Source organism: Diprion similis, chromosome 8 (assembly GCF_021155765.1).
Source record: "Diprion similis isolate iyDipSimi1 chromosome 8, iyDipSimi1.1, whole genome shotgun sequence".
Classification (NCBI taxonomy): domain Eukaryota; kingdom Metazoa; phylum Arthropoda; class Insecta; order Hymenoptera; family Diprionidae; genus Diprion; species Diprion similis.
Genome location: NC_060112.1, coordinates 2,302,348 through 2,321,185, shown reverse-complemented (window position 1 = coordinate 2,321,185; position 18,838 = coordinate 2,302,348). Strand labels below are relative to the sequence as shown.

Below are 18,838 nucleotides of genomic sequence, written 5' to 3'. Positions count from 1 at the left end.
AAACTTATGGAAAACAACCAAAAGTTTCATGGAGTGCCTTCTTTAAGGTGTCGGACACTTTGAACACCGAGTGTGATTGATCAGTTTGAAGTCGTGAAATTCTCCATATTCCTAAATACAGAAAATTGTTTTGTTATTCTTTAAATTGTTTATCGTTTTTTAAAGCTTATCTATTTTCTTCATTTCACACGAGAACTTTGTACTGTTCTTCAGGGCCGAATAAAATATTGGGTCGAAATTGATCACATCTGATTCATTACACTACGAACTGTACACACCCTAGAAGTATGTCCAGAGTTAATATAAACACCCTGTACGCAGCGTGGTAACTAAAATATTTTTAAATGCATCTTGTAGAAAAACTATTATAGACATAGTTTTCTCCATATGCTCTCGTGTACTTTTTAGTAGAGCTCATCGAGACCTTGAAAAACTCTTGAACCTCAGCGTTTGCATAAGCGTGTGATGATCCCCTTCCGATTTGTCTGACAAATATTGATCTGGTTGTAACAAAATATAGCCTAAAAACTAACCAGACATTCTAGCTATCCACAGAAAAGTAAGAAATAAAAATCGGTTGAGTATAGTTTTCGAGTTATAAGCCAACATACGGAGAGACAGACAGACAGAAAGACGTTGAATTTAAAACAACTAAAGAAGGGATAAACAAATCTGTACCATACGTAAATCTTCGTCTTTGGTTTAACAATTTTCTCGTATCAATGGAGCGACATTGACAAAACTATAGCTAAATTATACTCTCCGATCAGTAATTGTATAATTTATATTCTTCTCTTTTACAAATCATCGTCAATATTTACAATTTCAATGGTTACAGGTGTTATACCCTGGAAGATAAATTCTCTCTCTTACTCTCTCCTCAAGTTTGCACCTCGAGCGATGTGCAGCGGCCGAAGTAAGTACCGAAGAGCGCAAAGCAGGCAAAGCCATGAGGACGGGGGTCGGTGGGTTACAGACAGACACCGGTCAGCCGACGGTCGTGTTTTCTCCTTTTTCCGCCCCCCTTTCCCGCCGTCCGTATTTCTTTTCACCTCATGCCGCCGTACGGCCCCCCATTACGCCTCGCGGCTTTCTTTCTCCTTCTCCTTCTTCTCCTTCATCTCTTTCTTCTGAAAAAAGAGAGTACAGCCCGGGAGAGTCGTGTCTCGTGTTGTGTTGTGTTGTGTGCGAATAGCGGGGTGACCGACCTCCTCTCCTCGCGTTGGTTGCTCTTGGTTGCTCTTGGTTGCTCTTGGAGCGGTCCAATTTATGCGATCGTCTCCTACGCCCGTGTAGGACTGTGCATGCTTCGTACATATATACATTCACAGGTTATTGCGTACGTATAATATTCCTCTGTGTTGCAGTTGTTGCAGTTGTTGCCATGTTGCATCTCTTCTCGGGTCCTCGTCGTCACTGGGCTGCATCTTGCAGTGCAAACGTCAGCCGTCACCGACGAAGACGTTCTGCAGGTGGATGACGGAAGGACGCCGAGTCGAGTCCAGTTGAAGCAACAATTTCCCGCCGATCGATCGACCGAAGGATTTATATACACAGAGGCACACGTATGTACATACACAAACACTATCTATTAATCTGTATACATACTATATACTACATCAAATATTAAATATATGTATATATATATATATTATATATATTAGGGTGGCACAAAAAAAAACGACTTTTATTTTTGAGTCTCGTGTGACAAAATGTTAGTTTTTGATGTTTTAAGAGCCCACTCCAAAGGACAGTTGAAAAAAAATTTTTAAGAGGTCGCTCCACATTTTTAAAAACTTCAGAAATCGTCAAAAATCGATTTTTTTTTTAAATTTTTTTCTCGTTACGGTATAATTTTATAGACAAAAGAAAGATAAGTTTCCGAAAGTTTCAGTTCAAAATTTGAATTTTCAAAGGTCGCTCATAATTTTTTTTCAACTTTTTGGTGCATTTCTTTAGATCTTTCGAGCGACCTTTTAATATTTATATTAAAATTTCATACATTATTTTTCTTTAATTTAGTAAGAAAGAATCGATAACAATACACCACGACATGAATTAAACATCAAACAAAATACTGAAAATGTAATTTTTTTAATTTAATTTTTTGACGATTTTTGACATTTTTTTAAACTTGGAGCGAACTCTTAAAATTTTTTTTTCGAGCTGTCCTTTGGAGTGGGCTCTTAAAACCTCAAAAACTAACATTTTGTCACACGAGACTCAAAAAAAAAAAAAAAATAGTCGGTGTTTTTGGGCCACCCTAATATATATGTATATGAAGGTGTTAAATTAGTATGTTATATACCACTATATGTATATACATGTACAGATACTAGAGATTAATAGATAGTGTTTATATAGTGTATGTGATATACATAATAGCGTCTGGCATGACTGTGATTCCAGCGCGAAGGGAGAAAAAACGATGAGCAAATTTAAAGAGATAGATATAATGGCAGGTTATATGTATTACAGCTTCAAGGCCGGGTGAGAATTTTTCAAACGGGGAGAAAAATTTATACATGACTTATTATTATACGATACAATTTGCATGCATGCGTGACTTTATGTGTGCGTATGCGTGTTTACATCGCACGTGTATAATTGCGTTATAAGAAAGAAGAGGAAGATAAGATAATAATGCAAGAATTGAAATATACGTATGAATGCGAATGATAAAATTGGATTGAAAAACATACGGAATATTAAAATAACACGTCGATCTTCTGTTCTTACTTTCGTATAAATTTTTTTTTTCCCTAAGAGTAGATATACCGTGTATATCTATATTATTAGCTGTCGATAATTACTAACAAATATACAGTGTGAATTATTAAAAACGAAACGGTCCGTCATCAGCTATAGTTTAATGCGCGTGCGTTACAACAATCGAAGAGCAGTTGTTTGCCAGGATGACCAACCGTCGTGAACTTTACACAAAAATTTTTTTACAGTTGTCACTAGCAGTTGTAATCAATCACCGATAGCTGTCAAAATTTTTAAGGTTAGATACATCGCGGTGAAATATCGTCGAAATTTATGACGGTTGGTCACCCTGGCAAACAACTGCTCTCCGATTGTAGCGCATGCGCATCAAACTATAGCAGACGACGGATCATTCTGTCGTTATGAATTCGCACTATACATAATGAAAGGTTATTATATTATTGGAATGTGAAAATTTGGAATACACTTATTTTGTCTTTCATTAATTTGTTCATCAAATCGTATTCATATATTTCTTTTCTTTTTCAATATCTTGACGCGTGCGAAAACAGAGAATATATATATATACGAAAAAGCAACAAAAACAACGAAAAAAAAAGGAAGAAAAAAAAGAAAGTATGATATTGTGTTAAAAATAAAAATCCCCCGAGACATTTGGATAACATGATATGTGATAACAATTGTATTAATTACGGGTATACATATACCAAACAGTTATTACGGTCAGGTTTAATTCCGTGATTTTCCACATACCCACAAACTTAAGCACGGCCTTCATATTCGGCGTAGTTCACACAAGTGTTATTAGTGCAATACATCATAACCGCAATCAACGATTTTCGACTAATCTATGATTACTCACGTAAGTATATAAGATGGAATATAAGAAACGACGTTGCAAATAAAAGTGAATGTTTGCGAAAATTACTTGATTGTAATAAAAACATCATGTTAGGATATTGAACTGTAGGTACGAAATTGCGAATAAAACTCGAGCCTGCATGATCGATCGGGGAAATGGAAACAGCAGGCGGCGGGTCAGGCACCTGAGGCTGCGCTCACTCTCGTCATCCGTAATTAAAAATTGTCTAATAAGCATAATCGGAGAGCCAGTCTAGTGACCTCAGACGCCGCAGGCAGGCAGGCAGGCAGGCAGGCAGGCAAGCAACAGAGACGAAACGCGGTTTACGTTGTATGTACACACATACGTGCATACATACATATACGGGACGTCTGGCCGCCGTCTAGGAGACGCGCCGCCAATGTTGACTCATCGACATAACAAGTAGGAAAACACACGTGCGCGCGGGGGAGACCGGCTATATTCTCTCTGACGTGTCGGCGATGCTTGCTTGTGCTCATTCACGATCGGTCTCGTTGTAGAAGTCCTCGTTTTCTCATCCTCCTTTTTAAGGATCTGCCAGACGTATACTCACGTCAGTTCGAAAACTTGTCGAGTTAAAAACGTAGCAAAACGAAAGTTAAACCTCAAGAGTCGAATCTGATTTGAGAAAGTCTCCTTGTGATCCAGACGAAACCGTTCCGACTTCTGAATTTCGATTTTAAACACCTTGTTGATAACAACGTTAGAAAAATCACGTCAGATTATTCCACTATTTTTTCAATAAAATAGTCGTACAATTGAAAAATGGCTCATTTTATTAATTCGCGAATAAAATCAGCTATTGCTCTTCGGTTTAAAAATTATCAGAATAATGAGATTTCTAAGACGTAATTGAATTTCTTCTCCTCCATCACAGGGACTCTTTTATGTATATGTATAGTCGAATGAAAGTCGATTAGCATCGGTGAAACTATAATTCAAAGCTCTGTTTCATCACGGTTTTTATTTCAACGCTTTTTCAAACTTTCACACCCCACATAACCACAGATAACGATCAGATATTATACGAGTTACACATATTGTATTTATTCGAACCGATCAAGTATCAGCAAAGAGGTGAAAAAAAAAAAAAAAAAAAAAAATACAACACTGCAGACATTCTTTTTTACCGATATATATATATTATGTATCGATTTATCGATCGATCGATCATTTATGTACCAAATATCACGTTTAACGTAAGCCGACGGTTAGTACGTGAAAATAATTAACATTATTTTTCCTATATTTCCAGATACGCGTTGCAATGGCCAGAGTTTGATCAACGAGGAGCTACGGATTGTGCCCGATCGCATGGTTCTGCGAAGAGAGGTGGAAAACCAAGGCGCAATTGAAAATGCACTCGGGGATAAATATCGGGCGGAACTCGGCCAGACGAGTCAACCGCGTCATGTCCGGGACTCCGCTTGCTTGTTGCAGCAGCAACACAGCATTAAGGCAGCGGTGTTGAAACACATCCGGGATTAAAATATAATTGATTGTGTACGATTGTTGAGAAAAAATGAGAAGAAAATAAAATAATTCAATGTAACTAGATTCTATAATAATTAAATATTCTTGTATTATTATACTACAGCGAAAAAATTAAACGCTCTATATTTTCTCTTCTTTGAAAATCGATTTTTCATACTACATACGATTTAGCATTATTCAGATTGACACACGTTCCCAAATGCATCGGAATAAGAAGGTCAAAGAAATCGTTGATTCGAAGGGAAGAAGTGTGATATCGAATTATCCACCAACCATACAGAAGGAAGTTTTATTCGTGTAACGGAAGTTTTTTTACACACTTCAATGTTCATATGCATAGATGCAAAAATGATGAATAATGTTGGTAAGAAAGTTTGCACGAGTGAGCGACTAAACAAAACAAAAAGAAATAAAAATAGGTGAGAGTAGGTGGTGAGAAAAAAACCAACCTACAGTCGATGTACCGAATATTGCGCCACGTGTGAGTTTTTATCGCTTATATGCATACGTAAATTTGTATAAGTACGTTTTATTACATGTATAATATATACAGAAAATATTGTTCAGGATACCGAAAAAAGGCGCCTGTTAAAATGGGAGCTCTTAATTTTAATTTCAAGATGTCCCTCATCGCGATTTTCTACTTTCCATAAGAATAACATGACAAAAATGGTTCTTGTTCCTTGCGATTTTTATAACTAGATAACGACGCGTCGTATAGAAAATTCATAAACATGTCTTTGTAGGAAATTGAAAGTTCTACAAAAAAGGTCTCTTGTCATTTTACGATAAATCTACTCTTTCAAAAGTTATTTGAGGTCAAACATCAACAAAGGACAGGATGCTGTTGTCGTGAATTTTTTTTTTACACATAGTATCACTAATGCCGCCTAAAACATATTTTCAAAAAAATATTATTACTCTTGTAACAAAATATATACCGATGAAACAACTTTTTCCCATATTATTTCCATAAAAAACTTCGATCACAAAGCGGACTATCCCAGAGTGGAGGTAAAGATCTGAAAAAATTATCCAATTGTTTTCAAATTATTTGAAGTTGATTCGATGGGCGGACGGTGGGGGGGGGGAGGGGGCAAAAATTCTTCAACACCCTAATGTATACACATGCGTATGTGAGTATTTTCCGTCGATGTACGTAAAAGCTTTAAACGCGTATCTACGTATAATATATACGGAATGGGAATCCCGCTTGGTAATTTCGGTAAGCCGTTACCTGGTACATACACATTATGTACCCATAGCCAACCGCCTGTTGTGTGCGCATATATACCTACGTACGTCCGATAAGTATACACATACATATATTATATATATAAATACGTTATATACTTATACTGTGACTACGTAAGCGAAGGTCTAATCAACGCCTTCTTTAGAGATTACGTAACCGTCTAGACTTTAAAACCGAGAGGACAGAGAGAGGCGAGAGGGATTGAATGCTCGCTTGTTATCGGCCGATCTTATCGGAGAGCGTCAAGGCTGATTCATTAACGGAAAACAAAGCTATATGCAGCACGAGCAATCCACCGGCAACAGCTATGTTACCATATTATAACTGTACACACACACACACACACACGCATCCATACATGTATAATATCTATACATATTATACATGTAACGAATTCTACTACGAGGATTAGCGTCGACGACCGCGAAAAACTGTGTATTGTTGTGATAATAATAATAATAATAATAATAATAGTAATGCAATAACGGAACTCATCGTTGGGGGCGAACAAACGTGCCGAATCCAAAAGACGTAGATAGATGAATAGACAGACAGATAGATAGATAGATAGATAGATAAAGAGGATCGAAATGTGCGCATTATTGAAAATTAGATGAATGATAATGAAATTATTGCGCAATGAACATATGTTGAAGTTGGAACGTGAAAAGTTTGAATAGGTGATATTAACCGTGTATAATGCTCATACTTTCGTGTATGTAGTGTATAAGTTATGAACAAATATACAATATACATGTGCAGATGTTCTCTTGAAGTTGAATATAACCTGTTTGTTATGACATAAGCGTATGTAATAATAAATTGCGCTGCACTGTATAGGTATACATATATCTATATGTATTGTAAAATATAGACACTCTCTCTCTATCTTTCTCTCTCCAGATTCTCTTTTCCTATTTCATATATATATATATATATATATATATATATATATATATATATATATATATATATATATATATATAAGCTTATAGATGCAATTTATAACAGACAAAGTGAAAGTACAATTTTTTCGCAAGCAGTTTTATAATAATCAACGCGTTGAAACCTAATGTGACACGTCCGGAGTGTAAAATCGTGATCGTCGAATAATTGTATTTTCATAACAACATTCGTTAGCGAAGTTAATTTTTCATTCGATAATTTTTTCTTTTCTGTATATATTTTTTCATTTTTTTTGTAACTATTTTCTCACGGTAAGAAAAACAAACCGAGAAGAAGTGGATGAAAAATAAAAGAACCTATGAAGCATCTCATTGTCAGACACGACGCAGGAAAAACACGTTTCCACACAATAAGACATTTCTTCTCTTTAGATTGTTGCTATCCTGAAATATATATCCAAAGTTCGGAAGCACCATACTTTTGTTTTTGAACACACGAACACGCTCTCAGCCCCCCCCCCCCCCCCGCCCCACCCCGCCCGAAAAAAACAAGTGTAATCAAATTTCTGGTTCGGACAACAGGAAATGTACCCCATATAGTTATATACATATCAAATCCAAGAGAAAAACTATAGAAAGTTTCGTGATTTTCTACCCTTGGCACCACGCTATCCCTTGCTACATCGTATGTAACCAAAACTGTCTACAGGAAAATCAAAATTTGGGCATCTGATTATATGTATAAAGCTTTGCATAGGCAGAGCCGAATCGCCCCTATGTATATAGGTACACACACACACACACATAGATATAGACGCCTAACCCTCGGCAAGTCCGTTTCTCCTCCCGCCGCGTCGTCAGTCCGTTATACCTATATACGTAATACATATGTACAGCCTAGCGATAAAGCGCCACGTGCCGGGTATAACTGACGCACACAGAGAGGAGAAGCGCCGTCGAGCCACCCCAACTCCAACTCGAACTCCAACTCCAACTCCAACCCCAGGCTCGAGTCTGTACAGAAATTATCCCTCTCGCATACGCAGAGAGAAAGAGAGAGGGTGACTGCCGTTGTGTGTAAGTATATATATGTATATATATATATAGAGACGATGGTTAAATCGGTCGAATTTCGCGCTTCAATGCCAAGGTCACAATGCGATCACCAGGGACAAGCTGCAGGAGTAGTTGCATAATCTATACATACGTACGTACATACATATATGTATATACGCATTTTTTCAATATTTCTCTCGGTGTGTATAATTGCATATCGTTCGTGACGGAAAAGAATATAAAAAAAAAAAAAAGAAAAAAAACAAAGGTGCGATACGTGTATATAAATTTCAGGAGATATGATGTAACGATAGTAATGTATACCATATAAAATCGTTTCATTCAAGAGACTAGAAAACCAAAAAAGAAGAAGAAAAAAACAACAGCATGAGAACAGGATTTAGGTGATGAAGTTTAAATTCAAATCCTGTGCAAAATTTTCTGTACGTACAACAAGATACCGTGTGTGTATACCTTGTACATGTATAGATGTATATATATGTAGGTGTATCTGTGTAACGAGAAGGTCGTCGTCGCACGTGCTCGAGCGGATTCTCCGTCGGTGTTGTCGCGGTCCGTCTGGGGCCGTCCTCTTTAAAGGCGACCCAGACAGCGACGCCCGAAAATGGAAAGAAAAAAAAGCTGTTCGCGAACTCCCCCCAACCCGACATCCCCATCGCCCAACCTGGCAGCCAACCTCTAGCCTTTCGACTCGTGCAGGAGTGACGACGCGGGGATGAAGGGCGGGGGGGAGGAGAGGGGGGGGGGGGGGGTGAGGGTGTATAAATATATACAACACGTGGAGGATGCCAACCCCTCGCGGGGGTATGATTTTTATCAAAATCGCGTCTGCCGAGTCGGAAAGGATTACATACATCCATCCATCCATCCATCCATCCATCTATCCATCATGTTACATGCGGCAGAGACATAACGATCACGTGCTCACGGTTGTCAGGTTTATTCCATGTTTTTTCCACTGTGTATATTGTGCCTTGTTGCAACCATAGATCAGATATATGGGTTTTTTTACTCGGAGTATTATGAAATAGAATAATTATTGTTAGTATATTATGTAATAATACGTAACGAATTTCTCCTGCATTTTGTGTTACGATTGAAATAGGTAAATGACTTTCGAGTAACTTGAGATGTAAGGTCTCTTTAAGAACAAAAGAAAAGCGCTTTTTTAACGATTTTTTTTTTTTTGGGGGTTTTTTTTTTATGGAGGAAAAGTTAAAAAGACAATAATATTTAAGAAAGTTACTAAGCATATATTAAAGTATAATGATAAAAAAAATTATTATCAACAAGTATTTAAAAAAAAAAAAATGGCGACACTGGAGCCATTCTCGCGAGACATGTTGAATTCTGCGGCACGCAGTGTACAATTTGAATATGGAAAAGAAAGAAGTCACTTAATCTACATATTAATAGATATAGAAACGCATAGGGGATTTTTAAAATATTGATTTTTGTGTAATGGGCGAGTATTTGAATGAAAATGTTAATTTTCGAGCAACGAAAGAGCACTTATTTTTTAATAGATAATGTTTAAATCAACTTATCGAAAATCCTCTACGCATTTTTGTAGCTATTAATATGTAGATTGAGTGATTAATTTTTTTCTTTTGTTTTTTTTTTACACTGCGTGCCGCATGTCATTTTTGAATATTTGTTGATGGTAATTTTTTTTTTATTATTATACTTAAATACATGCCTAATAACTTTCTTAAATATCTTATTACCTTTTCTTCCATCCGACAAGAAAAATTGTGATTTTTTGGGGTTCTTTACACTGATGTTACCCCTGAGGAATTAATCGCTCGTCGATTTGATGTACACCTAATTTCCGGATTACAAATATTTGAAAATATTTCAGGGATTTCAAAAGATTTTAAAAGATTTCCGATGATTTCATAAGGTTTCAGAAGATTACAAGAGACTTCATGGGATTTCAAAGATTTCAGAGATTTCAAAAGATTTCAAATAACCGCAGGGATCTCAATAGATTGCACGAAACTTCATGCGATTTCGAAGTATTTTTTGAAAACAAAATTTCGGGGATTTCAAAAGATTTCATATGATCTCAGAAAATTTCATGAGATTTCCAAAATTACAGAAGATTTCAGAAAATTTCAAGAGATTTCACAAGATTTCCGGTACAAAAGTATACACCAAAATTTTAAGAGTGATTAACCCCCCGGTTACCCCTTAAGTGTTGCATATTCCTAACGTTTATGAACTTTTTAACAAGTATCCAAAGTTAGTTGGAACAATTTTACAAATAATGATCCAAATACCGCATATCTACACAACAACTGAAAAGATTCCTGAACTGCCAGACTGACAGACAGAGGAAGTAAGTATGTATAAAGTATAAACAAACGGCAGGCAAGGAAGTACATGAAACGAAGAGACAGGCGGAAGGAAGTAACGAAAAGGGAGACAGGTTGGTGGAGAGCTTAGCCCACGTTGTCCGGTGTCGGACCTTCGGGCCGACCTTCCCGATCCAAAATGGCGGTCGGCGCGTGGGCGCGAGCAACTCTCTCTTTCTCTCGCTCCACCAAGAAGTAAATATTATGTCTGGTGAACGTGGCGGAGGAGAGGAGAGGAGAGGAGAGGAGAGGAGAGGAGAGGAGAGGAGAGACCGCGGGCAGAGGACCCGAGGCGGAGGCTGAAAAGTAAGGAGAACGGAGCATGTGACGATGCATGCAGACGGTGACAGTCTAATCGGCACAACACCGGTAGGTATCGTTCGTTTCATTGCTTATTGTGCATGCACGCATCTAGTGTTTTGCTTCTACGTATAGGCGCACGCATACATAATATAATATAAATACATAAATACATATGACAAGTCGCAACCAAGTGAGTAAATATAAGCAATAGAGATACTGCAACGCGTTGGTTCGTTAGTCAAGTCGGTTGGTTGCATTGTTTACGCCTGTATCATCTACCCAGCGTGTAACGAAGATTATTTTCCCTCTCCTGCTTACAACAATACAATATTTTTCTCCTTACATATACCCGTCACTTACTTATCCAGCCTCAAGTCTTCCACCTGAGACATATATTTATTTGATTATACCTGCAATTGTGTACATTGTATTGTTTATTCTTTTTTTCGTTTTCTTCTTTATTTGTAATCCCGCACCCCGTCGATTTTCGCAAGACTACATATGCAACGCACAGCGTCGGTGCAATGACCGTATGAGTATAATTATACCTCGTACGTTACATGCCGATACGATGATACATGGTTCACCAATTGTGAACAAGCAGCTCGCTCGTTTACACCGGTGCAACCTGCAGCAGGCACGTGGGAGGCAATGGTCCGGACTAAAGTGCACGCAGCAATTGTTACGACATTACATTGTTGTTATGTAAGAGATAAATTACCCCCGACTGCGGAGACTTCATATCGCCTTGTTGATCTACGATCTCGTCTACGATGCAGGGGTAGGGCAAAGTTGTTGTTCGAACACTCACCGGCGTGGCGGAATGGTGAAGTTGTCGATCGGACGGCGGTTGGTAGCGATCGTCGGTCGTCGAGAGTGCGTCGTCGGGAGCCCCGGGGGCTTCGGGTAGGCGACGTTGATGCCGGCGATGGAAGTGGTGAGACACCGTGGCCAGTACTCCAACTATCCCCCCCACCGCCAGAACGAGTACGATGGACAGAATATACCCGCTACGGCTCACTGCGAACACACGTGTAACACCCATCTTGTCATTGTCATATTGTTTTGTGGTTTATCCTGATAAATACATAGATTTCTTGTTGCGTACATCGAGTCACTATAGTTGCAGTTATAACGCAAGACCGTAATGGGAACAACGTACGGTGCCAACAAAGAATGATTATTGTAATTGTATAACCGACGTAGCGGAAAACACGTTGCGAATCAATGTGCGCTTGGATACATATTAACGCATCATTTTGGCGTCGTGTTATTATAGAGAAGTGGGTCAGCAGCACTCAGTCCTATACTCGCTCGTCGAATCAACAGACCGACTGCCGTGCATGGGTGCAATTAGGCTGTGTGTGATCAACGATGAGGATGTGACGCAGGTTCTACGTAGGTACGTCGCGTTGTACCCCGGTTGCCTGTCTGCACCCGCACCCGCACGCCGCCGGGTTTACACTTTACAAGGTATAATTTATGGATGTACGTTCACGTTGTTACTAGTGATATCTATACGACGACGAGTGTGGAGGCAGTAGAGATGATCGAAAATACTAGCAACAACAAACGCGGGACACGGCAATGCGGAGAGTCAGTCATAAGACGACGGTCGCGGTGCAAGTGTGCAAAATAAGTAAGCGGACTTCGTTCTACTCTAGGAAACTCGGTCACTGCAGTATCGTTGGAAGGCAGGTAGGTTCCCATGTCGCATACTAATGACGCACGCGCGCATAATACGGATTGTATCCGTACAACAGGTACTCAAATACAATGACGGCGGGGATAGAAGACATGCAAATGATAATGAGACGGAGGCTGGCTTATTGAGGGTTATTTGGATTATGGCACGTGGTCAAGTTGAGAGGCAGCCTGAATTAGCCAGACGGTAGAGACGAACGCAGACGCTGTTGTTGTGGCGGCGATCGAAAGAAGATAGATCGTGTTTGTTTACCGTCATGGTCTGGCCAACTTTTACGCTTTTTATGTTGCCGGTATGCCTGCAAGGTACTTGATTATTCTTTATCTTCCTGTGAAAATTACGTTATATAATACTGATCGGGACTAACGACGCGACGAAGTGTATGCGTCCAGAATGCAGGCTATACCGGTTGTAAAATGGTCATTAGATGTCCTTATGCAGGTGTGGTTGTCGCATCCGTTCGGTGGACATCGTTTTCTTCGCGGTGCGTGATGATTGATTTTTAATATGGGTTATTGAGGAGACGGTCGTTATACCCTGTGACGTGGTTACGTACCGAGGCAGAGCCACGGGGAGGAGGAAAACAACAAAACAAGAGTATAAGGAAAAGCCTGCGCAGCTAAGCCACGACTCACTCTCCTGTCGAGTCACGGTCTAGGAATTTTGTTTTCTTTTACACGTCTTCGTCAGCGTGTGAGCGTGTGTATTTACACTAGCTCACACATGTGAATCATGCCCGTACCGTTCGTCGATGATCGTTGAGTGAACCGCTCTTTCGGAGTTCAGGATTTCGTCCAAACATTGTACGAGTATTTCAACCTAGTCGTTATGCTCTAAAAACTTGAAAACACCGATCGGCGGGCAGGAAAATACCGTGGCGTAAAAACATTCGATAGAAACGACTAGTTCGATTCGACACATGTTTCTTGAATCCGCATCAGTGAGATCGAAACCAGGACAATAACCCGACTGGTACAAGGTACGCCAGTAGGTACACCGCAAAACGGAGAGTAAAAACAAGTGAAGACAGCTACCGCAGTGTTATTCTTTCTCCGTTGCATACGCATATAATGCAAGTGAACAAGGCAATTGAATACCAACAAAGCGTTTAAATTTGAGTCATTCTCTTTGTCGTCTTTCTATTTTTAAATTTGCCGATTTAGCTCCCATGATATCCTGTCCTGCACTCTGTCATCAGGACCAGGACGGACCCACTGTGCAGAATTTCGTCCGTACCAAAGTGAGGAAGGGTTTGGGGTGGTTATAGTTACAGGACCGGCGCAGCAGCAGGTATGACGTGCACACGTGTCAGCGTCGTCCTGTTGCAGGAGGAGGAGAAGGAGAAGGAGAAGGAGAAGAAGAGACACCTGCGGTCCGTTGCAGGTAAGGAGGTAGGTACGGACGCATCGCACACATACACATGCTCACCAGGTCCTCAGGCATCGTGCGGTGGCGGCGACTTTCGAATGAAAATAAAATGAAGTTGAATAAAGAGCGCGTTGCAGCCGTGCTGCTGTTGCCGCGGTGGCGGCTGCACAGTGTCCAGTGCATGGACTGTACTTACAGGGTATACCTATATATATCGTATGCACGTAGCGAGGAGGAGAAACGTGCCACAAGAACGATCAAAGACTTTTTACGTTTATCCGGCGTATGGTAATGGTCATTAGCCACAGGTGTGGTAGTTCAGGATATTGTCGCAGGATAAAGCACAACGAGATACGACACTCTGATTTCTCTACACTTTCTATATGAATGAACTCTGTGACTTCGAGGCGGAGTTTCGAATCGATTGTGGAATTCTTTTCGACTGTACAGGATGCGAGTATTTTAGTTACCGGAGCAGGAAATGGAACGTATAATTTGTCCCAACTGTCTTCTGTATCCGTTACCCTTGCAAGTATAGGTACGGCGTGTTTCTCTGATCGCAAATAATGATCGGATACAACTTTCGGTTTTAGTATTTTCGAGATGTATGGTACAAGTGCGCGTTTGGAAGGTTAGTAAATTTTAGACTCACTTCGACGAAGAAACGTGCATGGCAGTCGATTTCTGGCGCATATAACTGCTTGACCTCGCGTCAATGCGGTGATTCGATGTGCATACTTCAGGCGATGACTAAAATCTCTTGCTTCGGACAGGTGCTGCTGCTGCAACAGTAACAGCAACAGCAACAGCAACAGCAGGAGCTGCCAGTTCCGTGTATCGACGCTGCAATGTAAGGGGTCTTCATCGTCGTCGGAATCGCGGCATCGCATCGTCGGCGGCGCACGCGGGTACACCAGACAAAAAACGATGAGCATCAGGAGGGCCCAGACGGGGGACAAAAACACGCTATGGGCCCCTCGTCGTCGTCGTCTTCGGTAGAGGAGGAGGAGAAGGAGGAGAGGAAGGAGCGTGAGCGGGACTTGAGGCCGTAGCCACCTACCGCACCGAGTTCGCCTTATTTCTCCGTTGATCCTCTACAAAGTTCTGCTCTCTTCTTCGTCTTCTTCGTCTTCTTCTTCTTCTTCTTCTTCTTCTTCTTCTTCTTCTTCCTCTTTTGCCATATCACGGACTGCGAGTGACCGCTCGCTGTCTTGTTGTTTTTATGTTCTTCTTCCCTGCATCCCCGGATCGCTGAGCCACCGCGTCTGATTCTGTGTCACCGTGGTTATATCTGCAGGTATATGTATACCGCCAAGGTGAAGAAAGAAAAAGGAGAGAGACGAGGAGAAGAAAAAGAGAATAAAATACCGCACAACGGAAGCCCACGGGGCCCAGGTTCCATTTTTCCCACAGGGGGATTATAAACACCGCTGCACAGCCCTAGGAATGGAAATTACCTTGCTTAACTACAAGACAGGGGAAGGGAGCAACTGGCGCGTGCCTTCCTTCCTTCTTTCTTTCAACGAAACCCGCGTCAGGTTACGACGGAGCCGATGAACAATTTCGGGAGGTAAACAACCCCGATTATAAAATCATCTCGAGAAATCATTCTAAACGCTTATTTCAGAAAAGAGAAATGCTTATTTGTTACGTTGTTCGTGCGTATAGAGAATGTCATGAATCTATAAGAATTGGTTGAAAATCTGCATTGAAATCATCTTACGTATAAAGTTTAATTCGTGAGATAATTAATCAATCCGTATTTCGTAATTCGAAGTATACATTGAAATTTTATACATTGGTTAAAAATGAATGTCTAGGGACTAACAAGAACTGATCGAAGAGAGAATATTATCACAGTGGGTATCAATTAGCGAAAGATCGAGAGAAAGACAAAACAATTTTATAGTCTTTGAAACAAAAGGTGACTGGCTCGTCTTTCACAGCAGTCGATCAGTCTTAATTAGCCGTATTCGAAGAATGGAAAAAACTTTCCTAGCCTAACTAACGCAGAATTGTGAAAACATGGATAATCCAGCCGTTCGACCTATACCGTGACCTACAGAGGAAATCGAAGGAGAGTCCATGGGGGGCAGGAGAGACTAGACCAGACCAGACCCGGAGACCCCTGGAGCTAGGAGGCCCACGCCGTAGTCGAGCCGAGCCAAGCCGACAATATGAGAAAGAGAAGGAGAAAGAGAGAGAGAGCGAGAGAGAGAGAGAGATAGCCTGAAAGCATTGTCGATGAAAACAAAAGGCTGGGAATTCTCCACGGTCCTCTCGTAATCCCCGTCATCCTTTCCGTTCGTTCGTCGCTTTGAAGAACCCGGACTGAAGACCCAAGACGCGACGGTCGGTCGTTCGTTCGTTCATGGTGGGTCACGCCACGTCATGCCACGCGACGCGGGTCAAACACGTGTCCGAATTGTCGAGGCCGGTCTGCCGGTATTGTAGGGAATGCTGATTGTGAGTGGCGGCGTACTCTCCATGGTCTGGTGTGTGCGTGTCGGGTTGATGAATTGGCTTGAGGACACGGAGCGGTGGGCAAAGTCGAGGATGAGGGACCGGCGAAAGTAGTTATCTACTAGTTACACTGGGAAAGTCACGAGTCCGTAAACTTCTCGTCACCTACATCTTCGCGCCGAGTGCTTGCTGACGTTTGGTGATGCAGCTGCGCCGCTTAACGTACCTCCTCCTACCTGCACTGATTCTGCATCCACTGGTACCCAACACGGCTGGCCAACGTCACGCCACGCCACGCCACGCCACGCCACGCGACGCGAAGCGAGGCGAGGCGAGGCGACGCATTCGGTGATTATGAGAGACCTATTATTATTACGTACGAGCAGTGGCAGAGCGGTGCTGTTGCAGACAGTCCGCGAGTTGCGTAACCAACCACATTCGAGACTGCCATTCGTCACGTAGTGTACCCTACACTTGAGTAATGTGCAAACCGCCACCGTCCGGACGGCACGTGTCGATGACTAGAGCTTCGGGCTATATGTTACATACTTCTTAATGACAATCAAGGACAGCTAGCGCTCGAGTCCAGGATCGGATGACTCCAATAGCTGGCAATCGTTGTCGTTCTCACGTAGCAGACATGCTTTCTACCTAAAGTCCGGATTGGACTTTTACTTGGGTGTAGGAGAAATAACCGCGAATTCAACAACATTTCGAGGCTCGAGGGGTGCGGAGGAGGCAAGAGATATGCCGAGTACGCGACCCCGAGAGACACCGGTGGCAACTCGGGAGGAGAAGCCTCCCCGGTTAAAACAGACCCGAGCAATGACGTCACGTCGGTTGCTACGGCGACAGCTTAAGCTGCGATTCAAGTGGGCAACACTGCAAACCTGTTCGCTGATGACGATGCTCCTGCAATCTGGCCCGCAGGCCAGTCCTCTTTTCGTCTAAATTATCACCCCAGAGAATAGGAGTAAAAGTTTCTCTTTCTAAGGTACGTATAACGGACTCGAGTTATTTTATACCGATGACAAATGAAGCTCCTTCTCGGTCCTTAAATCGTATCATTCTCGCTGCAATATGGAGCGGAGGATATGTAGCAAAGGCGCATAATGGGACGAGTAAGCATCGGATCGTTATGGTTCTGAAAAAAGAGCCAGCGAAACGAGTTGACGAAATTTCGCTTCTTGCTTGTCCAAGTCAAGCGAATGAGTAATTAACATCCAGAACAAATGTGTGATCTCGGATGATACATAAATCCCCTATAAATCGCAGAGGGATTAGTGAATCATGGTCAGACTGCTACAGACAAATGCGCGCTCGAAGCTATTATTCTTCAATTTATATAACGTTCAGTCGTGTGGGTGGAGGATGGACTGGATCCAGGCTTGTGTGTTTCGAAGCGGCACTGCGCCCAGTGCAAATCCGCGGAATAATACTAAATTGAGATAAAGTAACGTTACAGTCGCCGCTGATGCTGCTGCCGCTGCTGCTGTTGCGACTCGCTGGTTACGACGACAAGGCGATGATCACGCACACGAAAAGAGCGTCCTTGGTCAACGTAGAGACGCCATGGTCATTTGGATGGGGCCATGTGGCATCGGTCTAAGTGCATCGCGACGAATTGTAACGAGGAATGATGATCGTCTCCAGCAGACTAAGAAAACGATTATGATTACGATGATGACAGAAATACTCGTACACGCCTTTAACCTTCGACCGAATCTGCAGTCTTTTCCAGCTTTAGGAAACTTTTGCCAAACTTCGCATGTATCATGTGGACAATCGAAAGTTGGGATTACGGAATTTATAATAATATATACAAAATACATATTGAACGACTGTCAAATACCGAATGATTATTTTACTACTTTGGTCTTTATATAGTCGTCTATTGTCAATTGGCGAACGGCTGTTCCAAATTTTTTAGTACTAAAAATGTATTTTTTGAACCAGTGTCCGGATAATCTTACTGTATTGTATTACAGCATATCTCAAGACTAGGTTCTGCACTTGACACATAAATTTGCTCAGCGACAACGAGCGTCGTTGCCGAAACGTCGAGGTATTATAACAGCGTTAGTAATACATCCAACTCATGGTTACAAGACATTGCGTAGCTCTGCCAGATTGCACACGTGTAAATTATTGTACAGTAATAGTATAGCAGCGGTTTTTTGCAGCGATATTTTTCCGCGTGTGGTGGTTACGAGTAAAGGCAGAAGATGGTAGAGAATAAAAAGGAGGAGGAAGAGGAGGTGGAGGTGGAAGAACCGAGCGCGGGGCAAAAGAATTTAT

General features: G+C 41.3%; 1 protein-coding gene across 2 annotated transcripts in view; it reads right to left on the bottom strand.

Moving 5' to 3' along the window:
- Positions 1–18,838, bottom strand: part of LOC124409913 — a 50,417-nt gene that overhangs the window by 19,864 nt on the left and 11,715 nt on the right. For both annotated transcript variants that reach the window (XM_046887867.1, XM_046887868.1), the window contains exon 2: positions 11,816–12,024. In XM_046887867.1, the coding sequence (XP_046743823.1) occupies positions 11,816–12,024 (209 nt within the window). The remainder of the gene's footprint in view (positions 1–11,815; positions 12,025–18,838) is intronic.